This window comes from Sebastes fasciatus, chromosome 5 (assembly GCF_043250625.1).
Source record: "Sebastes fasciatus isolate fSebFas1 chromosome 5, fSebFas1.pri, whole genome shotgun sequence".
Lineage (NCBI taxonomy): Eukaryota > Metazoa > Chordata > Actinopteri > Perciformes > Sebastidae > Sebastes > Sebastes fasciatus.
In genome coordinates this window covers 4,413,280-4,440,161 of record NC_133799.1, presented here as the reverse complement: position 1 = coordinate 4,440,161, position 26,882 = coordinate 4,413,280, and the positions used below count along the sequence as shown (strand labels likewise).

The following is a 26,882-nucleotide window of genomic DNA, read 5'->3' as shown; positions in this document are numbered from 1 at the left end:
ACAGCGTTTGTTTTTTTCGATGTATCTGTACAATGTACAATGCAGCAATATTTGTTACTTTGGCCATGGCTGATGAAACGTTGTTGGTATCTACCTCTCCGGCACGTCTAGTGGTGAGTGATGCGGATGAACACAAATGATCCCGGCGGTCAAACTTGCGCGAGTAATGCAAGGCTTTGCGTTTTGGTGGAGACTGTTGAAATGTTGACTTTCTTTGCATATTGACTGCATGTGTTCTGCTGGTTGTTTAAAATGTTCAAACTTTTATGCCAATTGAATGAAAGTGTCCACAGAATGCCAAGTACGTAAACACCTGAATAAAAGAGTGAAGAGAAAGAAGGCTCTTAACGGAGCCAGAGACCCAGACATACCCCTATGTGACCGAGTCCACACTGAGCCAATGCCGTGTACTCTCTCAGTTGTTTTTGCCAGCTGCTTATCTCTAGCTTGTCCCTGACAAACAAGTCAATTCTCATTCCCGAGCAGCACTCACCGCCTCCACCAGTAAATAATACATTTGTTTAGTGCTGTTAAGATCTGCACCCATCGGTGCAGGTTACCTGCTCACAGTGAACTCATTCTTGCATGAGGCTCCTGTTATCAGCTAGTCAGTGTTTCACTTGCAAACGTTAACCGTATGCTCTCCCTTTGTGTGCACAACTAGCATTTCTTTTTTTCCTGATTGTTATTTGGCTCTTACACTTGAGGAGGATTATGTGTGCAGCAAATGTCTTGTTTTGTTCTGTAATGGTGCTTATGAGTAGCTGCTCCGTGCTGTGTTGGGATTCTCTCGCTGTTATTGATGTTATTAGTGTATAGTAGACGGCAGGCTTGGAACAAACAACAAATCAATAAGCGGATGTTGACCACATGGATAGCCCTCAAGCCCCTGATCTCTCATCGGAGGCTTAAGAAGTTTTGTGTTTCTTCCTCAGAAATATTCCCTTTGCTGTCCTACTTCATTTCTCCTCTTGGAAGATTTTCTCTCTTCCCACCTTTCACCTCTTCCTCCCCCTGCCCCACTTCATACCTCCGTATTGGCATCTGTATGCCTGCCAGAATATTGCCAGCCTTCTATCTTTCTCACTCTGTCTTCCTCTCGTGTAGAAAAAAAGTTCCTTCCAGAGGAAATTCACTCAGATGAGAGTTTATGGCCTCTGAATCCTTTGATCCTCGGAACCTGTAATGCAGTAATCATGTGTGATTGAAGGATGAAGAAAGGGGGACACAAGCTGAGTGGTAGTAAGAAAGATAAAGGTGAAAGAGGGAGAGAGAAGAGAGGTGGTGCAGATGGAGCGGGATAAGTGGAAGGAGCTTGCCTCCAGCCAGAGTTGGCTAGCTCCTGAACCATCGCCATCAATTTCATATAATTCCTGCTCAAGTAGAGCGACCTTGGCCACCCTAGGCATCCGGCCACAGCCAATATAAGACACCGGGCTGGAGTAAAACAAAGGGAGAAAAAAAGGAAGAGATGGAGAGGCAAGCAGAATAAGGGTTAGGGTCTGGCTGATATGTTTACCTCTGGCTAGAAAGTTTCGATAAGTGGATCCTTTGTCGCAGCAACGAGTTACCCAGGAGACTAAATTGAAAGATCAGTGTCTCCGAGACACTTTTACGCAACGATAAGCACTCACAGGGCCGATTGTCCTGGTGATTCAACCTGTGGCTGTAGATACTCTTATATTTCCTCCCATATCAGGTCATTCTCGTAGTCTGTTCCTTAATGAGAAACCCATAGTGGCCAAGCATAGTTAGCCTATGTCTTTTTTCTCTATAAAACATTCAAATATGTTTAATTAGGGTTGTCAAAGTTAACGCAATAATAACGCGTTAATGCAAATTTGTTTTAATTCCACTAATATCTTTTAGCCATTAACACAACTTGCGGTTTTTAGGTTGTAGTGGGCTCAGTTCTAAAGTTAGAATGAAGATGGGATCATATGAAATTACAAAACCTAATGAATCCATTGGTACCAACCATGTCATACTAGCTCGTCGCAAAGGAGGCTAAATAACGCTCCAAACTTAAGCAAAATTTTGGTGAGGAAAACAAGCATGCCCATTTTCAAAGGGGTCCCTTGACCTCTGACCTTAAGATATGTAAATAAAAATGGGTTCTATCCCACGAGTCTCCTCTTTACAGACATGCCCACTTTATGATAATCACATGGGTAATTTATAGTCAACTGCTAATTGCAGTTCCTGTGAGGGTTTCTGGACAATATTTGTCATTGTTTTGTGTTGTTGACTTCCAGTAATGAATATATACATACATTTGCATAAGGAAAGCATATTTGCCCACTCCCATGTTGATAAGAGAATTAAACACTTGACAAATCTCCCTTTAAGGTAGATTTTGAACAGATAAGAAATGTGCGGTTAATTTGCGATTAACAATTGACAGCCCTAGTTTTAATGTAATCACAATGTATTAAATTGATTTCCTTTACCTCCACTCAATCACTTAAAATAAATCAAAAAAATATTGTTACATATCTGAAAATATAAAAATCCAAATCTATATTTAATTCAACCTTGATTGAAGTTAGTAGTTAGATTTCCTGCATCATGTTTTTCATTATATTCCATTAATTAAATTTGTGGCAGCATTTTGGTCCCTTATGATTTTGTTGGATGACTGAGGAAATCTTAATCAGTCGCCTAAAACTACTGCTGGTCTGAGTATGTGTACGTGCACTTTTCATATTAATGTTCAATTGGACAATTAGTGCAGCTTATACAATGTATAATGAGTATGTGGAATCTATTAAAAAATTAAAAATCAATGCAATAATAATGTGCAGGAATCAAATCAACAATCCAAACCCTACTAGGATAGTGTTGGTGCTCCACATTAAGCAGGGAATGAGAGCAGGGAGGAAGAGGTGGTTCCTGTGGAAACGGTGTGAGTGACGACCTTTGGAGTGGCCCAACTCATGCATAAAGAGCGAGGCTGGTGGCCTGGACCTCCAGCTTCATGCATATACATGAGCCAACAGCCCAAGTGACTGAAGTCGAACAACGCGGAGGTCGTGCTGTGGGCCCTGCAGGATTGGCAGAGTTGATAAGACTTAAAGTCCTGCATGCTTCACAAGTGCCGTGCCTACGCTTTCCTGTGGTGAAAGATGGATGACGAACTTAACGGCATGATTATTAGTATTTCTTCTATGGTAAAATAAGTGTGATACGTCTTAAACTAGGTATACAACACAATGCATAATCAAGCAAATCTTCTAAAGCCCAAGACTTAATTATATGAATATTGTTAGAGCATTGTAGTTCTTAGTGAAATGTACTCATCAGAGGGACAAATAGAGAACGAGAGTGTGAAGGGAATAGCGGTCAGAGAGAGGCCAGTTGGTAGATGCTATCCAGGACTTTTTCGTGATTACATAGCTTGTGTTCTGGAGTAAAGCCCAGATCCTACTGGATTCAACCATAGCTGTTCATATTTAAAGAACGTTGTGCTCCTTGGCTCCTTAAAGTGCAACGCCACTTCCAGCATGTGTTGCTCTAGCCTCTCTTTCCCTTCTGCCCACAAACCAATACACCCACATTTTCTGTCACATCCTTCCATTGAAAAACATAGTTTAAGCATCACATCTCTGTGTGAATGGGGTTGTTACAGCTGAAGGGGAATCTGTTTTTTTTTTTCCTTTTGGTACACTATTTTTTTTCTCTTATTTTCATTTTTTTTTTGCAGGTTCCTTTTTCTGACAGAGTATTTGACCATTCACCAATTTGTCTGTCAAACGCTGCTTTACAGCAGGAAATGATGGCGAAATTGCAGCTGAAGTCTTTTGTTGTCCACTTTCCCACCTAACAGTCCTGCTTGTTACGCGGCTTATCAGCATTATACCCACAACCTCTCCGTCTATTTGTCACAATACTCCAACTCTTTCCTCCTCTGGTGAAGGCCTACATCCTGTGTGACGCTCATTGCCATGTCCACTTGTCATTTCCACATCTCGAAGTGACATTAAGCAATTACCAGGCAGGTCTTTCGACTGGCCCTGATTTTCCAGCCACCACATATTCATAATTGCTGTTCTTCTCACCAAAGGTGCCTCCAAACCTGTCATTACTAGCTTAGTGCACTAAGCTAATGGCCCACCCACACAATGACCTCACACCTCATCATCCTCCCTCCAAATCCTTTTTGCAATTACTGTCATTCTTTGTTTTCAGGTTTTTCATATTTTGTTTGGGTTAGATTAGTTGCTTTGGCAGACATGGCACAGCGCAGCAGCTCAGCCCGCTCAATCCGGTGTTGTTTTGGCCCAAAGTTGTTTGGGAAGCTTAGAGAGGCCTTTGCTCCACATGTCAGGAGTACCAAGTCTTAATTCTCACACTACATATAAGCCCCGTTCACCCCCTGTTAAAGCAGTGGTTTTGGCATCGGGCAATCCACATCATATGTCGACTGTTTTCACATATGAAAAGCATCATCCTCAGTAGATGAGTTTGTTTTCTACAGAGGACGCAGTGCCGAAGAATGGTGATGAAAATATTGACACAAGGGAAGAAGAGCGTTCTCAGTTAGCACGCAGGCTGTTGAAATGATGAATTCTAAAACTTGTTTTCCAGCTGAAAGACTCCTGCTCGTGACTCCAAACGTATGGCTGCGCCTCACTGGGCTGTCAGAGAACCCCCCCGCAGTACGCTTTCTCATCAATGTCATCATTAATTAGGTATGACATAGAGTTATGCTGCGTAGTTACATAGTCTGACAGGATCCAAGCCACTTTACCGATTTTAAAAAAGTTGTATTAAATAACTTGAGAAGTTTGGCTCTCATGTAGCTCCTTTTTTTCCCCCACACGCTGTGGGAAGAAATCCCTTAAGACAACATGTCTAGCTACCAGACATTGGCTCAGTTTCATTATTAACACATTTAATTTCCTTGTGAGATATATATATATATATACATATATATATATATGTATATATATATGTATATATATATATATATTAGGGCTGTCAATCGATTAAAATATGTAATTGTGATTAATCGCATGATTAATAGTGAATAATTGCAAATTAATTGCACATTTTGTATCTGTTCAAAATGTACCTTAAAGCAACAATGTACTCTTATCAACATGGGAGTGGACAAATATGCTGCTTTATGCAAATGTATGTATATATGTATTATTGGAAATCAATTAACAACACAAAACAATGACAATTATTGTCCAGAAACCCTCAGAGGTACTGCAGAGGTCAGAGGTCAATGGACCCCTTGGGTTGGTACCAATGGGTTCCTTACGTTTTCTAGTTTCATATGATGCCAGTATCTTCACTCTAGCTTTAAAACTGAGCTCGCTACAACCTCTGAAATATTGATTGCGTTAATTCATTACAGAAATTAGTAGCTTTAAAACATATTTGCGTTAATGCGTTATTATCGTGTAACTTTGACTGCCCTAATACTGTATATACGTATATACATACACATGTGTGTGTAAATGAGTGAATGTTGACATGTAGTGTAAAGCGCTTTGAGTGGTCGGAAGACTATAAAGGTTCTATAACCTTGAACATGCTGCATTTGTTAATAAGTCTGCTTTGAATTGAAACAGAGAAAAATGTTACTAGGTTCTTAGACAGATTTCCAGAGCGATTTTCATGCAAAAACAACCCTTGACGACAATATCGCAAGCATGGCGCATGCCTGAAAGGGTCTCTACATACCTTTACTGAGCCTACCTTGGTTGGTGGTTGTGTTTCAGGAGAATACAGCTGAGATTGTTCTTGTTATTGAATGAGATGACATGCATTTTCTACAACTCTCTAACAATGAAACAACAGAAGTCCATTTTGAGAGGCTTGTGCAGCAGCATCGCCACCCACACTGTGTGGTAAACATCACAGACGTCAGGTTTCAAGGTGCCCACTGCGCCTCCACACACAGTCCCACCCTCCAAAACACATGCACACACAAAGCCACCCACCACTAAACCAGACCTGACTGGTTGACGTTTCTCTACGGTGAGGCATTTCCTTTAATGGCCCCGGCCTCATCCGCTGTCTCCCCTGGAGTTCGCCTGTCTTACCCTAGACGCCTCAGGAGCCTGACAAGACAGGAGAGAGAGAGAGAGGGAGAGCGAGGGAGTGAGAGAGAAAGAGGAAACACGATAAACTTCCACCAGTTGAGATGGATAAACAGATTTTTTTTACCTTTTATGTTTGTTTTTTTTCCTCCACCTCTTCTCCTCGCAGGCAGGGGATCTCTGGAGCTGTCCTTGACAATTACTCTTCTCTCTTATCTGTGCTGTGTCGATCACGGTGGCTCGCCACATCAGGGAAACGACCTGTATTGTATGTTTTACTATTTTAGACTTGACCCCGGCTTCCAGCATTTTCATTCATTGGGCAAAGACATGGAGGATGTGGTCAGAAAACCTTCTCAACAGCTGAAACACATATTAGATAGATAAAGTAATAAAATCCACAGTAAAAAAATAATGATGGAAACGTATCTTCCATTTGTCTAAATTAAACGAGTAAAAATGTGTGCAACCATTATCAGTGCAGCTTCCTTCCGTTCATGAGTTTTAATGAAAGTATCATATTGAGATAACGTACATCTTTATTCTTGATTCAGGACATTATGAGGAAGTAAAGGCGTTCCTTATTTGATCAAAGTAGCACAAAAAGGACACTTCACTACTTACATAATGTATATAAGTATAACACCGTAGTTAAGTGACAAATCTGCTTTTGTATGAGGTCTCTCAGATTCACCAAACATATGTTTTATATTGTGAGTTCTTAGCTATTCATCTCTACCACAGGCAAGTGAATGGGATTTTGTACAGACAATGGAGCAGCAGCTCAGGCCAGTATCATTACCTGAACCCCAACTGCTCCAGTGGAGCTGCTCAGTGGCCAGCAGACCAATAGATCAGGCTGTGGTTGTACTGGACAGCTTCCAGGTGTGAATGTGTACCTGTGTGATTGTGATCAGGGCGTTCACTCTCCTGAATAAATAAAAGTGAAAAAAAGATATATATATTCACTCTCAGAAACACTGACTGCAGCAGCAGTGTGTTTATTTGACAATGTATCCACCAAGCGGTGTGTGAGTTTATAGGGTCCTCAAATCTGAAAAAATAAATAACAGATAAAACATGGTATAATTTCAAGCAGCAAGCAGTTATTACTTCCTTTAGACTTCAAAATACTTTGCTATAAGCGATTAAAACACTGCATACAGCACACAAAGAACTTGGAAACCTTCTCAAATATAGCAGCCTCAGATGTTATATGGACAAAACCTGAGTTCCCTTCTTTGCCTATAATGGACAGGAAATGATGCCCCAGTATTACTATCAGGCTCAGCCTGAGGGTGAAGTAGTGTTCCCTGCCTAGTTTTACCAATAAACAGGTTTTTCTTTACTCGGTTTGTTATTTGCCATCAATTCCTCTCTTCTTTGATTCTTTTTGCTTTCACATTTGACAAAACCGTGGTCATAGCTGATACTTGTGGTGCTTGCTGCCATTTGTTCTCCAAAATATCCCCCTCTTGGCTGCTGTCACTGTCTTTCTTTGGCAAACAAGCGGTCTACTTGCTGTTTAGCTCAGCGGTGATGATAGCTTTATGACTGTGGCCTAATATGGGCCGTGTTCAGAATTGGAGGTGGTGTGGAAAGTGTTTGCTAACCGCCAACAGTCAGACCTGTCAGAGTAGTCAGTTTGAATGCCAGACTTTAGTTCTTTGTCACTCTCGCATATTTACATTTAGCCACTTAAAATAGGGTCAAACCGCAAGAGTCAAGGGTTATTTAATGGAACACCCAGCAAGCCTGTGACCTTCTCCTTACAGGACGCGCATATCATCTGAATATACAGCACACTTATATTATAAAGATACAAAAGTAGTCTGAAACTGTTTAAACATATATTCTTTCTCAGCCTCAGAGACCACAGGGTGCACAGTCAACCAACAGCTCCCTTAAATATACCTTCATATGGTCAGAAAGCTGACCCAACAAACTTATTTTTCAGTTTAGTAAGCAATGCTGCAAACTTCTGCCTTACTTTTATTGTCCCTCTCACCTTTTTCAATCTTTCTCTCTCACACTGTTCCTTTGTCAGTCTTTTCCTCTGCCCGCTTCCTTTCTCTCATCTGGTCTTTCAGACTATTTCTCTCGGGTTGTATTTCGGAGATTTGGATGTAAATGTTGCCCTTGGTGGCTAGATGTGCTAGGTGTGGAGAATACCAATGGGACATCAGCCGTCTTTCCGGGAACAGAGCAGGGGGGTAGAGGTTGAGTGCTCGCTGTATAATAACCATTATTCAGCTGAGATGGCTATCCAGAGAGGGCTATCGGTGCCGGGGCCAGAGACGCTGTGATTAGATTTCCCCCTGTGTTGCTATTCTTCTCTGTCCCTGGATCTTTCTGTGTCACTGTTCCCCTGTCTCCCTTTGTATATTTCTCAAACAATTCAACAGGAATCCCATTGGTAGTAGAATCCAGGCAATGTGATGGAAAGATGCATTGAAGATAGGGAAATTTCAGAATTTTCTTAAACTTGCATTCGGTTTGGTTGGAAGATAAACATTTGGTTGTATACCATCATCACCAATTACAAGCTGTCAGCCACAGACAAGAAAGCTGCTGAGTGAAATAGACAGGTGTGCTGTTTGTATGGAATAAAGAGCTTACACCTGGTTTCACACATTCTTTTCTTTTCAATAGCTGGTGGTTTTTAGCTGCTTTTCTTCAGAGCACAACCAAGTGCAGACAACAACTGATTGATCCCTTTCACGACATAAAGAATACAAGTGTATGGTCTTGAATGTACTCTGAGTTAGGAGCCGTTTACCTGATTCTTAGTCGTCAAGCGTCCAGTATATGGTCATTGGAATGAGAACCATTTAGACTCAAATATGTGGTTCACATTTGTGAAGGAACTCTGTAGACTCAACTATTATGGTGACAAGTGGGGGAACTATGGTGTAGGGCTGTCCCAAATACAATTTTTTGGGCTTCGAAGCTTTGGTGAGAAATATTCAAAGATATTCAAAGCTTTGCGGCGCAGCAGGCTGACGTGTTTTCCCCGTTTCAGTGCCACTGCTGCACTACTGTACACATACGCACCTCTACACGCAACAAACAGCCATATCCGTCTGAGAATAACTAATAATTATTAATGTTTGATATGAATAATGTTGTGGGATAATTCCTTATTTCATGGGCTATTTTGGGATTTATACATTATTATTACATACTTACATATGGCCATGGACTGGGGCCTCAACCAACTTCTAGTTCAACGTATTCTCATACGTTTATTATATCTTACGAAAAGTTGTTCCTCATTTTTCGTGCATTTACCTACAAATGTTCATTCGTCAATTGCCACTCCAGTCTTTTCAAAATAAACTTCCATCTTCACAGGAAAGAACTTGGTAAGGCAACAAAACTACTTAGTTAGGTTTAGGAAAATATCGTGGTTTGGGTTAAAATAGCTCCGGAAGTGGCGTAACTTAAGTAAATGACAAATAAGTCAACGCTGACTTCTGGTTTCACTCGGGACACAAACTCCAGGCTCCTGGGTGAAATGTTTGGAAATTTACTCACGTCATTCCAGTAAATATATCAAACGTAGCATTTTCCAGTATATACTTGCATAGACCATTCATGCACTCATGCATTCGAGAAAATAGACAATCCCAAAATACAGTTGTACTCCAGCTGAACTCTCTCTTAACACAGGCACTCTTCTCTTGTCTCTGGCCTGCCTGTTTGATGTGAACAGTTCTGGCTGCGTTGTAGGTACAGAGCAAATGAAACTGTATTGTCTAGAGTCCCAGCAGCTGGGTCTGCCCATTAGTTAAACATCTATTTATGCGAGTGAAAGAGAGCGTGCCATCGGTATTCTTCATCCTCTTTTACTATATGTATCATCCTGTAGCTTCTAATCTTAACCTCTGTTTCCTTTTCTCTCTCTCTCTCTCTCTCTTGCTCTTCCTTTCCTTTGCTCTCACTCTCACTCTCACTCTCTCTCTCTCCCCCAGCAGTCCCTCCGTGGTATTAATGCACAGACCTGCTTAAAGCCTGTGTCTCTATGCCGTGGCGCTGGGTAATCAGTTAACCTGATTACGCTGCTGATGAAATTAAATCATTTCAGTAAGTGAAAATAATAATATGAGTAATGGGTGCGGGGGACGGCGGAGCACCCCACGGCATTTGCTGCAGTCCCAGCCAGTCGGGTTTTACCTCTCTCTCTTACTATATCTCTCTCCTCTCTATGAGATCATTGACGGCTCAGAACAAGCGCCTTTGAAGTGTCAAAGATTTTGACATCAGATAAAAATGGATGACATGCGCACTATAATAAAATTAATATCTATAAACAGTATAATATATTAACCGCTCCCAAGGCTAGTGATTCAGTTGCCTGTTAAGCTTATATGGAAGAGCAGAGCACGAACACACTGGGGTTAAGTGTCATGTGTAATAGTATATAGCTAATTGAGTAAAGCATATTACCAGCATTACAAAAGACGCAGCTTTTATTCTTTGTGTCGGTCAGTAGGTAGAGAAAGGCACTGGAACTGACAGGCGCCAGGGTTAAGTGCTCATTTAGTAGTAGAGCATAGGTTGGGCGTACTATTCATGGCGCTGTAAAGTACATTTAATGACGCAGTATTACATTGTATTTGCAACAGATGGTGAATAGTTAATGATGCTGCTATTTACTGACAATAGGAGTTCCAAGGTTATACTTAAACTTTCAATTTCCACTTGGACCACTCATTCATCAATATACTGTATGTTGGAAAAAGTGAAAGTGCCCACTAGATGATATATTTCATCACAAAGCCATTTTGTATAGTTATGACTATACCAGACTTAAATATGCTAAAAAGAGATTTTGGTTTGGTAGCAGTGAATCACTGGGAATGGGATTAGTCAGGAGAGTTAAATGAGTCTAAAGGACGGGACGGACCTTTTAGGAGGGCCACACTTAGCATGATAGAAAGCAGAACGCAACAGCAGGCATGAGTCTGCAGATTAACAGCCGGGCAGTGGCTAAGCTAACCAGAGGCTGATTAAAGGCTTTGCACCTGTCACTTGTGTAATGATATTAAATGGTGAAAGCGAAATTAAAGACAATTATGGATAATATGGCACTCAAACCAACCCAAAAAAAACTAAAGAGAATGACAAAAATCAAAATCTAGATGAGCTCAATTAGAGCCTGTATGAGGTTTAGCTTTGGAGTCATGCTGAGCAAGCCAGCTGTTGCATGGAGTGGACATGTACCGTTTGCCATCACAGTAACCCTAGGTTACTGTTCTTCCCTTTGCATGACTTGAAAGTCTACTCTTATTTACATATTCATTGAGGAAGTTGGGATCTTTAAACTTGTCCAAGTCCTATTGAACAGTTTCCAACTTCTTGTGAGAAAATATGCATCCTTCAATGTTGAAAACATGTTTTGTCCAGATCATTTTCCATCTGATTAACTACAAAATGGTCTCAGTGGTGTCATCACAAGGCCTTTGTCATTACTACCCAAGTGTCACAGCGGTGTAGAGGACCAAGCTGAAATGCCTAAATACCAATCATTAGCATATGCCGACAGGTTTATGAGCACTGGCCAATTTCCAAATCAATGGGATGCATCAAAAAGGCAAAAATGTGGCCCAACGAAGGCGACCGGATGCATGCTGGGAAAATTAATATTCTCTTTAAAGTGCCAGTGTGTAAAAAATGGAATGTAATATACATAACGTTGTTTTCATTAGTGTATAATCTAATATAAAACTAAGTATCATTGTGTTTTCATTAGCTTAGAATTAGCCCTATATACAGTATCTACATAAGAAGCGGGTGCTAGAGAGAGCCTTTCGCGTTTTTACGTTACCTGAAGGCCACTATAGTTCTCCGACACACTTGTGAAAATACAGTAACATGAGTCGCAGAGTGCAAAACCGTGGTACTGCCAACCATCGTCTGACTTCCGTTGCTCCTAAAGTAGTGTTATTATGGTAAGGTGAACGATGCTACCACGGTTTTGCACTTAGTGACTCACTAGTCTTGGGAAGGAAGGAAGGAGTGAGTGGAGGGGTACTCGGTTGCAATCTGCAACCACATCATTAGATGCCGCCAAATCTTACACATTGTCCCTTTAAACGCAAAAAAAAATGTACCTGTGGAGTCTTGTGTAACCCAATAGGTGAGGCTTGTTTTTACATCCTTTAAATCAGGAAGATGATCATCATATAAGACTCCATTAGATAGTTTCTTTGTTTTTTATTCTTTCATATTTTAGCTTTAGCATTTACACCGTGATAAAGAAAATTTAATGTGTATGTCTGTGAGATAAAACAAAACGATTTAGAAGTGATATGGTACTTTGAGAAGTGGTGGCACACTGCAGGGTGTAACTGCAGCATGTGTCTCATGGCTCTGTTGTAGGATGATTGTTGGCGTAAGTGACAAAGGCTGCTCCCGGCAAAATAAACAGCGACGTTGCCATTGACCAATAGTTGCACACACATCGATTCTATTTGGCCTGTGAAGATTTGTCATCACAGAGAACCCCCAGTACACGTCGTAGAAATGCAATTGCTACGCCATTATGGCCGACTGGCCCTTTGGGAATTCTAGGATACGATCAGCCCATGTCATTGGTTGCCTTCTCCCCTTCACAGTCAGGCTGGCTAACCCTGAAGTAACTCTCCCTCGATGAGTGATCTATTTATTTTTGCATGGCCGCCTTTATCGACAGAGCCTGTAAGCTTCAGGGGGGAAAGATGGTATCAGATTCTATTCCTGGGGAAGTAAGCAACCAGCATACATGCCATTTATTCAGGAATGGCTGCCGGTGCTGTATCAGGTCAGAGCAGCTGTAACGATAGCATCATATCTCCATGAATCCACCCTCCCTGCGTCTTGTTTACTGCTGTTTTGGCTGGTTTGTTTGTTCGCCCACCTTTTTCTGCCCTCCCTTGCTCCTTCAGGCAGGTTCCCTTTGTCAATTGCCTAATTTCATTAGTCTCAAATCCACTTACTGTGTATGTTTCCAGCTTCATTACTGTAGTCTGTGTCGGCCTCTGTCTACTGTTTTCATACCGTGAAGGCAGAGTTAATGGGATGCGACGCACAGATAGGCCTCGACAACATCAAATACATCGAATGTAACACCCAGAGAGCGGGCCAGACCAGACCAGACTAGCTAGAGGGGTACGAGACTGCAGCACCTTTTATGGAATCTTATACACAGATCACCGATGACACACAGAAGAGGGAGTTTGTGAGAACATATTGCGCTGTCTTGTTCTGAAGTTGGTAAAGTGAAGAGTAGGCTTGCCATGCCATTGCTTTTCTGAGCTTCAGGGGAACTCGGTATGAAGAGATTATACACGGGTGATCATTAATAATCGATGGAGAGGATACAGCACAGAGCCTAAAACAGTGTAAAGGCCCATACCTCTTTGAACCTAGAATTGAAATATTCATCGTGCTCAGATGTCAGCCTAAGTTAGTGACCTGTTTGGACTTCTTTTTGAGACCCTCTGGTTCTTCCTTCTGTTCTCCCATGTGTCGTTTATTTTCCAAGATTCAATGTTTCAAAATCAGCTTTGTTGGCCAAGTAACTGTGCGCACACTGCACATGCAATAACTCTCCATTCTCCATACAAACCCAGTGCATAATGTAAGTGCATGCATAAAACAACAACCTTTTTTATCTTGGTGACTAATGAATAAAAGATAAAAAAAAGTTCAGGGCTGATTCATTATGTAAACTACGTAAATCAAAAATATTAATCATATTTTAGATTTTACCATCTTTTTAATATGAAGTACTTAGCAGGCATTAGGGCTGGGCAGTACATCAATATTATATTGATATCGTGATATGAAACTAGATATTGTCTGAGATTTTGGATATCGTAATATGTCATAAGTGTTGTCTTTTCCTGGTTTTAAAAGCTACATTACAGTACAATTATGTAATTTTCTGAACTTACCAGACTCTTCTAGCTGTTCTATTATTTGCCTTTACACACTTAGTTATTATATCCACAATACTGATGATTATAAAAAAAATCTCATTGTCTAAATATTTTGTGAAAGCACCAATAATCAACCCTACAATATTGTCGTAATATCGATATCAATATCATGCTCTAAGTGGCACGACTTAAAATGAGACGGCATTGGTCACAAATAGAAGATTTTTAAATAATTATGAATTACTTTAATCCATCATGATTTCATTGCTCAGTCATATTTTTATGAAGTGGAAAATGTAATAAGACATAGCTCTCCTTATTAATTGGAAACTGCCCATTTTCAACTGGCTTTGTATCATTGCAATGTGGGTGGTATGCTTAAATGAACCTCCGTGTTCCCTCCGTCTAAAGGCAATGCGTCATTCGGCGGACACCGGTAACACCGAGGGACGCCGAACATTATTGATTTGCACATACCACTCACATTGCAACAACCCAAATCTGGTTGAAAATTAAAGTTCCCTTTAAAGGCAGACAGACTCTCAACCGGTGACTCAACTCACAGTCCCAATTTCCCTTAATTTAGCGCTCCCCTGGTGTCGATGACACCACCATGATGTCTGCAGAGTGGACATGAGGTCATTGTCTCTCCAGATGAACAGTGACCTCTGCTGTGCCACTGGCCAGCATCTTAGTCAGTCAATCTTCTCCGAGTTGTGATGTGGCCTCAGGCTTCTGATGCATATCACAGCTCGGGGTGCTTCCCCCTCGGCTTTCATCATTTAAGAATGAGTCACTGTCCTGGCTCCAGTCGGGGTAGATGTCAAGCGATTTGACCCATGGGACTAATTGCCCCAAGAGAGCGGGGGAGTCTGCATAAGGAGAACAATGACCACAGAGCGCACGACACAGTCGTCTCTAAACAGTGAAGTAATTGCTCAATCATGCAGAGTATTAGCTGCAAGAATACCACAATCTTTCCTGGCTAGTGCAGTGGTTCTTGAATAAGTGTAGCAATAATGACAGTCAAAGAAAGAGGCTTAAATCTTTACAACCCTTACACCTTTAATGCCAGAGTGAAATCGGATTGCGTCTCTCAATTGCTATTCTATTGGTGGTTATAGTGTGTCTCAACCAACTGTTGGGTTTGCAGAGCTCTGTGAAACCTCAAATGAACTAGAGTGTCATTTATTTCACTGAACATTGGGAAGCTAGATCACCGGGATTACCAGGCTTTCCTTCTGGTATTACTTTCCACTCTATTGTCTCCTCCTCCGAGCTTCTTCTTGCATGTAAAGCCATTTATTTACTACTTGTTATACTGAGAATATGTGCAGGGAGTCAGTTCCCTCCTTAAGGGCATTTGATCAAGACACATGGTTCTTAATGGACATAGTGGGAATGCAGTCTGTGAGTATCTGGCTACAGGATGGTTTCTCCAACCATTAGAATGCAAAGTCATTTTCTGAGAAAGAGGAAGTCAAAGAAAGCACAATGCTTTTCCTGGTCTTTGTTCTTAATCGTCTCCGATGCCTCGATGCAGCCTTCTGGGAGAGCCAGACTCTTAATGAAATGCAGTTTACGTGTTTATTCAAGTCGTAGCTCCTCAATTGGTTTATTAAGTTATCTGGCTACTGTACATGGCTGACTACAATCTCACATTCCAAAGGTGCATTTGTCTCATTGGTCAAGGGTAAATTGGGATTTAAAATTCTCCTGAGATAAGGGAAGATGTTGAATACAAATGTATCATTATGCTCTGTCGTCAGCCTGATTATTTGGATTTGATTTGGGAATTAGATTGTATGATTTTGAGGTTTATGGTACATTGGCACTATCCCAATGAATTAACCCATGTATTCATTCATGGAAAATGATTGTACGTATATTGAAGTACACAAAATACTATGTCAGTGCAACCATTTACCTTCTGACATTGTCTGTTTTATTACATATTTAACTCTTGCTGGACAATATCATGGTTTCCATTAGGCTAATTTGGAATTAATAATTAGAATAGGTAGTTTTTTCCTTATTTCAAATGTAAAATAATATTTCACAAAGGCAGGTAAAAAAAAAATAAACAAAGGTATTGCATTTTATTGTAGCACACCTACTAAAAAAAGAAGTCCCACACTACATAGTTAGCAATTGTTCAAAAATGTCACCCCAAGCCAAGTCCTAAATGTGGCAGCAAAAAATGCAATTCCAAAAAGTAAAAAGCTGTCAAAAAGACTCCAAATCACTGCAGTATAATAATTGAATTTGTCTTATTTTAGTTAAATCACTATTGCGTGTAATAGGTCTAAGTTCTAGCAAAAATGGAAATGCATGCATAAGGATTACAGCTACTTTGAAAGAGAACTTTTCTTAAGTCTTGAAAGCAGGCTTTGCTAGTCAGAGGACTAACGCCATCTCTTTCCCTGTTCCTTTCACAGAGGACCTACTCCCACCAGGCTTCCCTAACATTGACATGGGCCCTCAACTCAAAGTGGTGGAACGCACTCGAACAGCCACCATGCTCTGTGCCGCCAGTGGTAACCCTGACCCAGAAATCACCTGGTACAAAGACTTCCTGCCCATTGATCCCAGTGCAAGTAATGGGCGAATCAAACAACTACGCTCAGGTAAGGAAAGCCCGATCATAACGTCTTTTTCCCTCTTACTAACTTCAGCACTTGTTTCACAGGACATTTTTGACAATAGTTAACATGGTTGTTTTTGTGCTTTTCTTGCCTATTGTTAGATAATGTGAGAAGTGTAATTGAGAACACTTTGTTAGCTTGTCAACAGATTTATATCTCCAGCTTGGGAACACATATAATTGTTTGGTAAGGAAGTTACTGCAACACTCACTAAAACAACAACTCTTTCAAGTAATTTTGTCATAATGTAAACTTTTTAGGACCTCAAAACTATGCTCGGTTTTTAGGTTAATTTATCCAACTGATCTGAGTAGGGTGATGCGAGAATTAATTCAGCCCATATACGTAATTCCTATATTTAAGACGTGAAAATCACCCAAAGTACAAATACAACCCAATAAATTGCGTTGAAAACTAAAAATAAATGTGTGTTGACCCAACTAAACTTGGGTGTTCATTATATTTATTACACGGCTTTGTTGAATACACAATTCTGATTGGTCGATCACAGCGTTCTGCGGTCTGTTTTTTCTTTATAGCAGACCGTTGCTATGTATAACAGACCGTTGCTATGGGAGCAGTTGTGATGTATTTGACTGTATTCTTGATTGCTTAAGTAAGTGGCCGTGTAATAAGCGGGATAATATACAGCTAGCGGGTCATTGTTGTGAAGTAAATTTAAATGTCAAATCACAAGATTTCCTAGATTACAACATGAGAAGCATAGAACAGTATAAAGGTCAAGCGTATAGATCACCATCCAAAAAATGTTTTGAAAATAGCAAATTACGTTTAAGAGTGTAACATTACTGAATGAGGGCAAATGATTCACAACAACCCAGAAGTGTGTCAGAGTAGACAATGAGAGCAAGGTCCACGTTCTACTGACACAACTCAGTGGTGGATGTGTTGTCTTGTTCCCATTGATGAAACCCCAGTGAGAGGCCCAGTAAAGCAAAGTCTAATTATATAGCTAATTAAGTGCAGGCCCTGGAGTGGCCCCAGGCTAGAAGGGGTAGATATTTTAGGTCGATGATTTGTCACCAATCGAAAAATCCAATGACTCCTGTTTGATTTGTTGCAGCCAACGTAAATCAGTGTAGACACCACTAAATAAAGAGTCTGTTGCCATTGAGTCGCTGCCCCAGTTGTGGCCCTGGTGAGCTCAAAAGAATCAATTTGTCATCTCAGTATTCAGGCCTTTGCCAAGTCCACAGCTCCCTATAGATGCTTTTGATTTTAGATATGTTTCATATTTATCTTACTGGTGCACAGATTTGAGGTAGACTTTTTAAGATTTCAAAGCAAAACCTGCTATCAAAGTATGTGTGACTATTTGCTCTCTCTGGGATGGTGTACAACTTGCTGAAAACTCTGCTTGTTGGTTCATTGTGGCCCGCGGACTCCCTCGGGGGGATGCTGGGTTGTCCTTAGGTGTTTTGGAGAAGGCTGTCAGCCAGTGCTTTAGACTTTAGTTTGAGGACATAAGGGACTCTTTGGAAGAGAGCTCTAACGTAAATGTTTTCACCTTCATGCTCACCTTCATGCGCTGCCAGCCTTCTCCGAAACAATTTAGGCCTTTAACCTTAAAGGTGCACTGTGGATTTTTTTTTTGTAAACAAAGTTGTTTACATTCAGTGTTTCTCACAAAAACTGAGGTCTAACAAACACTTTAGTGCATTTGCTTCTTTGTAAAGCAAAGCATTTTTTTTTTCTTATTTGATTTTTGCTCCATATCACGATTAGTGGTCAAAAACTCCACAGGGTACCTTTAAGAACAGTGGTAGATATTTTACATTTAGGGTTTTTGAGCTGTTACTAGACAAGAAGAAACTGAAATATAGCTTTGACAAGTTTATTGTGTCATTACAGTCATCAATTTATCTTGCCACGTAGATAACATTTGAGTGGCTTGATGTGTTTTCACAAATATAATTGTGATATCAGAAGGTTGTATATAATCATATGGAAGACCAGCTCTGCTCTAAAAAATATGGTTACCTGTTAACTTTGTCAACATAGCAGTGTGAGTTTTGAGCCTCTGCGGATGATGGACAACTAAATCCAGCTTCCTGTCTGCTGTCTAACCTCTGTATCATCTGTCTTTCTCTGTTTCATGATTCCGTCAATTGTCTCTGTGTGTCCTGTCTAACTGAAACAGACTGCTGTTTGGTTGTCTCTCTCTATATGTGTGTTTTGTCTGTATTTGTGTCTGAAACTCAGATGTGTCTCACATCGCAGAGTCTTCAACACGTTTCATTTGGCCCACAACACAAGATAAAACTTAAAAATAATAATAAACCATCCAGTAAAATGCAACTGAAAAATAAATCTTTGATATTTTACAATTGACAGCAAAAATGGGTTAATTTGATTTTTTTTCGCAAAAAAAAGAAAAATGCCTCTAATTAGAATTATAAATAGAATTTATGTTATATAACTTGTAAATTCACTGCTCCTTCCATGGTATCTCATGGTTAAACTGCTAAAATACTGAGGTGGGACACATGACCCAACTAAACTGTACTGTAGTCCCTTTAATTATTGCGTGGCAGTTATTTTAACCTCAACCTAAAATGAACTGTGTTGTTCTTCCCCTTTTTTCTATTTACTTTCCTCTTGCATTGTCATTTTCAGAAACCTTTGGTAAGTGTCTTGCAAAGCCCAGAAAGCCCACCCACTCTCCTTGAAGCAGATGGCATATTTAAACTACTTTCCAAAATGCATGCATCCCCTGCTCCCCCCTCACCCTTGTCCTCTTGTTCCCCATGTTCTGTTTCTATTTATGCTAAACTTTTACTTTTGTTTCGCCCACACTCCTTCTTACGCCAACTTTATCCTCTTTCACCCCCCCCTCACTGGAACTTGGAAAGGGAAATCAAGGACAAACAGCAGCACACGTATGGGAGGTGGTTAGGTATCACAGTCGACCTTTAAGCTGGGTTTTTTTATATGGAGAAGACTTGCTGAGCGCAACATCCTGCTTCATGTTAATGCTAATACGCATAGTAAGACTTTCACTGCCCAGTTCAACCACCTTTTCTACAATGTTTTAACAACTTTACTGGACTATTTGCAGTCGTAAGTACCGTGTGCAAGGTTACCTTGGCAGTAGCTGTTGCCTTGTGTACTTTTTTTTATCCAGATTCTACACTGCTGATGCTTCCTGTCACGTCTACTTCTTTCTCTCCGCTGTGTTGCAAGACAGCAGGCTTTGAGGAAATAATTGGACTCTGCTTGAATCCAAGACAATTATTCCTGTGCAGTCATAGCCCACAGTATGTTTTTGTCTTCTTGGTGAGACACACAGCAAACACTTTTCCTCCAGAAATACACCGTTGTTTTATACTCAGGTGTAAACGATCAAACTTCAGTTTGCACAATAACAGCTTTGCCGTCCAAAAATACTCTTGGAAAGTGCAGCCAGTACTGAGAGGGGCTGAAAGAATCTTGAGTTCTTTCCAGGTGAAGGTCTCTGCAGGACCGCTGTATGGCTGAACCCTCCAATCCCACACTTGGGCTGGGTCGACCCTCTGGTCTTGGCTAAATATTTTCTCAGGAGAGCATTTTTCTTCTCTTGCCAAATTGGCCCACATCCCACTGGCTTACAGACCTCTAGCTGAGGCTCGATTGCCCATGCTAGAGGGCGAGGGCTCAAGCGATAGTTCCATTTGGCCACATTTTGTGCTCCTCCTGACTTTTTGAACTACTTGCAAAAATATACCCAGCCACTTTAAGCTGGGTATATTTTGCTTACAGGTCAAACTGTGTGTATGTAGGAGGGCCCAAAAGGAAATTACTTTCCCTTGTTTCAATACCAAGGCTCTCGTAAGGTAATGTTAGCTCTCTGGGCCTTTTTTTCTGTAGCCTTTTTTACTGGAAAGCTCATTCTGCAGCCAGGCAGGATTTATGCTGATGAGAAAAAGGCCTGTGTGCTCAAGCCCCCTAGGCTGCCATCTTCTCATGTCCTCAGCTCTTTGAGTAGCCATCTTGGGTCTCTAGGTTTCAGGTTTTTTCAATAATAAATATACTTACAAAAATCCAAAAACAGAACAGCGTTAAAAGTTCTTGTGGCAGGCTTTGAACGGGAAGTTTCAGATTCTTCTGTTGATCAGATTGCTGTTGACAATGTTTGGGCGCTACCTGTTTGCTCTTTTGCTTCAGGCACACTCTCAAGCCTCAGGGGGGTAGCTCTGATGGATGCTCTCCCACGGACTGTGGTCAAATCAGGACTTTTTTGGAAGAAATGGGGGCGGGGAAAGGGAAACATGGGATGTGGCTTTCAAAACACGAGTTTGAAAGCATACTCAGCCACCTTTCTCATGTGACCTTTGACTCTAACTGATGTTGAAATGCTCATACAGATCTGACTTATTCCCGCCTAAAACAAAAGACGACATTGTAACAATAATTTTGATGAATATATACTGTATATATATATATATATTTACAGGAAGATGGAGCGCCCAGCGCTTGTTTGTCAGATAGCTGCCTAGCTGGCTGACTCGTTCTTTATGAGCCAGACCATGCTGTGCTGGCGGGGCAGTGATATTTGCATCAGGGTCCCCTGAGGAGCTCCTCTAGAGGTGTGGAGGGAGCTTGACATTTCTCCCCAAGTCCCTGTGGCTGCAGACCCGAGGCCCTCGCTGGCCTTGTCAGCCAGAACAGATTAACCAGAGGCCAGAGAGACAGTGAGAGGATTGGGAGGGGTGCATATTCATAAAGATTAAGGTCCTTTTTTAATATAAAGGTTTAAAATCATGACCTGACACACACAGATTTATGCACATCCCAATGTGAATCCTGCTGAGTTCAGTTGCGCTTAGTCTGAAATGTGCAAGAAAATGGTCACATTTGTCGGCATCAAAAGCCGCTCTGCAGGGAGTGGCCAGGAGCTCTGCAGATGTGCTAACAGCAGCCAGGTTTTCCCTGAGACCCGCTGCGGCACCACCAAGATCCCAGAAGGGCGTCTGTGTCGATGAGAAGGTCAGCCAGACGCCCTCTGGAGGGTAGTCAGACTTTGACACCCGGCCAATCACGCAACCCCATCCGCCTCGCACGCAGATGGGCAACATCTCTGGCCAGATTGCCTCCGGCCAGACTACATCCTTCAATAATATTTTTTAATATATTCAGAGGGTTGTTTAACAAAACAGCTGGGGTGTTCTGCGGAGCGAATAATGCCGCATTTGATAATGCGAGGAGGTCAGCGGCCTGTTGAGGTATATTTAGGTCATTGTCACCCTAAGCTGATCAACCGCTGGCTGACCAAAGCTTAGAAAGGAAGCTTATGGCCATATGGTTGCATGGCCGTAGTACAGGTGGATTTGCCATTGTAATTGAATACAGGCTGGCCACTGGAGACCCAGACTGCCTGGTCAGATCCTTGGCTAAGTTTTATTTTTATCTCTTCATGCTGCTTTATTATTCAAATGTTAGAAGTTCCAACGACCTAAGTCACTCATTTCCTTCTCATTTTTTTTGTGGAACCAATTCCTTTGAACTGAATAACCTCTATCTATTATCCCTTATTACTTTTTCACTCTTTTTCTGTCCCTCTTTTGTCACTCAGTCCTTTATAAGGTCCACATGTGATGGCCTTGTCCTTTACAAACCTGCTTTATTAACCTTAACCGTATCCTAACCTCAACCTAACTTTGACCTTAACCTCACCTAACCTCTAACTAGTAACCCCTTAACCCCCGACTAAAATTCCATCACAGCTAAAGCGAAATAAACCAGCAGCTTCTGCAGCCTCTAATCTAACTCTAACTCTATAACAATGTAACCTTCCCAGAGCCCTACTGTCCTTTGTCTTGTGATTATCTATGATTATGTGGTCTCTAAAATCATTGCAGAAATCATTAAAAATGTCACTGTTGTTTTGCCTGGTTTTCCAATGACTCGAAACGATCGCTGAGGCAAATATATGCATTTGAGTTTACAGAATAGGAAAACCTTGCAAGTGAGAAATAGTCGAGAATAAATGATAATCTCTCTTTACTTAAAGACATTTCCCCACTTTAATCAGACAATGTGGAAATTTGTAACAATAAATTTAATTATAAAATGATATCATTCTAAATTATAGTATGGCTATTTGCAGCACACTTTAATAACATAAATTATATACTGTGTATATCGTATTTTGTATAAATCTTAAAAATGTCTCTAATGGTATACAATTATTGACATATTTTAAGATTTATACATAAGCACAGTGCAACACAGCAACTCTAAAGAAAGGAAATGAAACCACCTAGGTTCATTGCAAACCAGGCAGAACTTCAAACTCGGTGATTGCCTCCTACCTGCTGGTATCACAAAGGACGCCTCTGTATGCAGAGCTGCAACAACAACCCCATCAGAAGTTACTGAAAATGTCATCCCACTGCCCAGCCACCCACACCCCTTAATTTACTGTACAGGATATGGAGATTACTGGCACCACTTTACACCCTAGACTCCAGGTTGTCTTGATTTTAATTTATTTTTGAACTGTGAGAGGTATTGTTGAGAAGATCGAAAAGCTGATTGGTACGGCATCAGCAGTGATGCGGGCGTTGTACCGGACCATTGTGGTGAAGAGGGAGGTGAGCCGACTGCAAAGCTTTTGACTTACCAGTTGATCTAAAGCCTCACCTATATGGTCACGGATTTTGGATAGTGACCGAAAGAATGAGATCGCGGACACAAGCAGCTGAAGTGAGTTTCCTCTTTAGGGTGGCTGGGCTCAGCCTTAGAGATAGGGTAGAATATGCAGAGGGTCTCGGAGTAAAGCTGCTCATTCGCATTGAAGCCAGTTGAGTTGGTTTGACCAGGATGCCTCCTGGGTGTCTTCCCTGATTGAGTGGTTGGAGACCCCGGGGTAGCCCCAGAACACGCTGGATAAATTCTAGATCTCATATTGGGCTGGCTTGCGAACGCCTCAGGATCCCCCAGGAGGAGCTGGAAAATACCGCTAGGGAGAGGGACGTCTACCTTATTTAGCCTGCTGCCACCTCGACCCAGCCTAAAAAAAAAGCGCCAGAAAACTGATGGGTTGATGGAAGATATTGTTGTTTTGTTGGTTCAGCTAGCTGGTAGAATGCTGCAAGTATGCAACTTGCATGAATGCATACATTACACACACACAAAGGCTAGGCATGGAGTGTTTGGCTCAATGGGCAGTGCGTACCTTTGACCCTCAGCTCTGTGTCTGCAGGGCGTCTATGCAAAGTAGGGCACTTCCCCCTGGCTTGACACAGCCCTGCTGACACTCTCAAGTGATGGCCAAGGGCACGTCATAGCCATGAGTCATCCTGAGATTTAGAGAGGGAGACTTAGAGGGAGGAAACTGTGGGAAAGACTAAGACACACACAAAGTCAGAAATGGGGAGAAGGAGAGACAGATAAAGGAACTAAGAAAGAATAGTTAGAAAACAATGAATGGAGAAAAGAAGCCAAGATCGGAAGGGCAGTTTAATGCTTGGCAGAGAGGGGGTTGAAGTTAAGCTGGCTCCGCTACCCACGCCCAAAGCTCTGCCTGTAAGGGATGCATTTTACATCACAGCAACAACTCGGGCTAAAAAAGCCCACCAGCCACTGACTGGACAAGCTCAATATTTTATTGTCCCTAATGGGACATTTGGCTTGCAGTCAGGCATGCAACACGATACACACTCACAATAAACAAAGAGTAGGGAAACATACAACTCTCAGTGAAATGAAACAATGGAAAGAGCGAGGAGATTGAATGACCGAGGAGGAGGAGGGGTGAAGCTTGAGGTGAAGAGTCTATCTGTCACAGTTAAGCAGGTTTACGACTTGTAGGATAAATAAGAACTTCAATCTGTTTGATTTAACTTGCGGTTGCCTGAAGGTATACAGCCCTGAAATTCTAGTTCAGCGGAGACTCCCTCAGCAAGTTTGTTCCATACTAATGTAGATACCCGGTATAGAATAGCAGCGCCCATAACTTGTTTTACTGGCCTCTTATTCAAGGTCAGTTGGCTGGGTGAAGGCTTGGCACTGGAGCGGTCCATGTCAACTTATGGTCAAAGCTCTCTCGCTCTGCATTTTCACCCCCGAGTTGCAGCCATGATAAAAACACATGCCAATACCTTGAGCTTCTTCAGCTCTGCCGATGAAGCATTGTGTTCCCCGTCTTTATAAGTCTAAGGCAAGGTGTGCCAATCATATAAAGCTCCCCTTTCCTCTGTGGTACCAGCAATGAGAGGCGTTGTTTTGTCTTCTATGAAATAAAAAATCACCCATCTCTGAAAGCCGTGTAAGAGATTACCTAATGGTTTGATAATCTAGTTCCAGTGATCCACCTTCCAACCCAAATAACTCCTCTAACTATTACTAACCTTAACGCTGAACTAAACTGATGTTGTGTCTTCGTTTTTGTGTCTCCTCCAGAGGGTACCCCGATTCGAGGTAAGATGTTTAACACAATAAAAAAAAGAAAAAAAAAAAGGACTTTAATTTTACATTAAACCAGACATAACCGCTCCTAACTTCACCCAACTGACTAAATACCATGTGGGCTTTTTCCTCTTAAAAAATGACTCTATATCCACTAACATTAATATGTCATCTGTGTTTGGGTTCTGTGCTCTCTGTACACACTGTTTTGTGAGTGTAATCACATGTGTTTCACACTGTCATGCCCTCATGTCATCATTGATTGTGTAGTTCCTCCACCTCTGTGGGCGTTCTGTGTTTGTATCTCCTCCACATCATCAGTGTCAGGAAACTACCGAGCAATTGAAAATGCGGCTGGTTATGATGCAGGATTGAGAAAGGTTGAAAGCAGAGGGGGGAGGGATGGTGAGGGTTATTACTAGGCGGTTTGTCTGCTTTGCGCCTCTCTGACATTTAAATTTGTTTGGACATGGACATGAGGCTGAAGGGTGGGTGGATAGGTGATAGGAGGTTGCGGGATGGGCGATGGTGGCCCTATTTATCTTAGCAACCACCTTTCTTCCTTCTTCTCCTCTGCTTTAATATCCTCCTCATCCTTTCCGTTCAAAACCAGAGCAATAGCCACATTCTGTATGTTAATACGCCCCCATCACTTTCATGTGCGCCTAGCTGGAGATACTCGTGGCATGTCAGGGAAAAGGCCGGCATAAATAACGTTTGATTTAATTCCCTATTCCCTTTTACTGTGTGCGGCACAGCAATTTATAAAAGCAAAACTAGGGATGCTGCTGCGTGCAATGGCCGCCTTAAAAAAAAAAAAAAAAAAGTCAACATGTACATCCTTTTACCAAACCACAACCAGCTCTTCTAATGTCAGAGAATGAGCAGGAGGATATCAAGGCGGGAAGGGAATGACAGAGGTAAAGCAGTGTGACTATATGATAGCTTTGTAAAATGATTCTTCCTCTCCCCTCATTTTCTTTTCACATTTCCCCGGACAATTTAACTTTACTTGTAATTATCCACCAGGCTTTGTTGCTGAAGCGTTTGCTCCCAGTCGATTCAGTGTGATTGTTGATTTGTGTGTTTGTTGTAAAATGCTTTTGTTCCACAGGCTGAGCAGGTAAGTGAATATCTCAGTTGGCCATGTGTGTCCCTGTATTCGTGGGGACGAGATAAATGCTTTTAGTTTCACGATTACAGTTCGGTACAGCGAAAGGGGCCTGATTCATTCGACGATAGAGCTCCCACACTAGGATTAAGGTTCTCCATCCTCAGCCATTTCATACAAGCCGTACGTGACACGAATCTCTAAACATAAGCATGTTTTCAAACATATTCATGAACACCTGAGAACCCTTCACTCCCTTAAATCCCTCAACCCAGCCCTCCCCGCTCTGCTTTGTTTGAATAAGAAGGTCTCATAAATCATATTGTGGCGAACAAAAGCAAGCATGACTTATGAACTCTGCATTTGCATAATAAGATAAGCGGCCTGAAAAAAGGTGATTTCTCCACCACTACGTTTAACCGCATGCCGACACTGACTCGCAGTCAGGAGTGTATGGCGCTTATGTAGACAGAAAAATGGAGAGATGCAAATGCAATTGAGATCAAAGTGTCTGAGAAAGTAACAAATGGTTTGTTTGCATAGGTGTATGTCCACACTAATGCGGACTTTCATCTACTTTAAGTCCACTCCAGAAAATTGAGCTTTTTTCGAAAACATTTCTTTTGGTTAAACATCGCTTGTCCTACTCCTGAGTCATTTTATGTCACTTTGTGTCAAGTCAATTTTATCTATACAGCTCAATATCACAAATCACAAATTTGCCAAAAGGGGCTTTACA

At 41.5% G+C, this 26,882-nt stretch overlaps 1 protein-coding gene across 15 annotated transcripts in view; it reads left to right on the top strand.

Moving 5' to 3' along the window:
• The window catches only part of ptprsa (protein tyrosine phosphatase receptor type Sa), a 278,016-nt gene that overhangs the window by 151,772 nt on the left and 99,362 nt on the right, over nucleotides 1-26,882 (top strand). For all 15 annotated transcript variants that reach the window (XM_074634605.1, XM_074634606.1, XM_074634614.1 and 12 more), the window contains one exon: nucleotides 16,417-16,605. In XM_074634605.1, coding sequence (XP_074490706.1) covers nucleotides 16,417-16,605 — 189 coding nt within the window. The remainder of the gene's footprint in view (nucleotides 1-16,416; nucleotides 16,606-26,882) is intronic.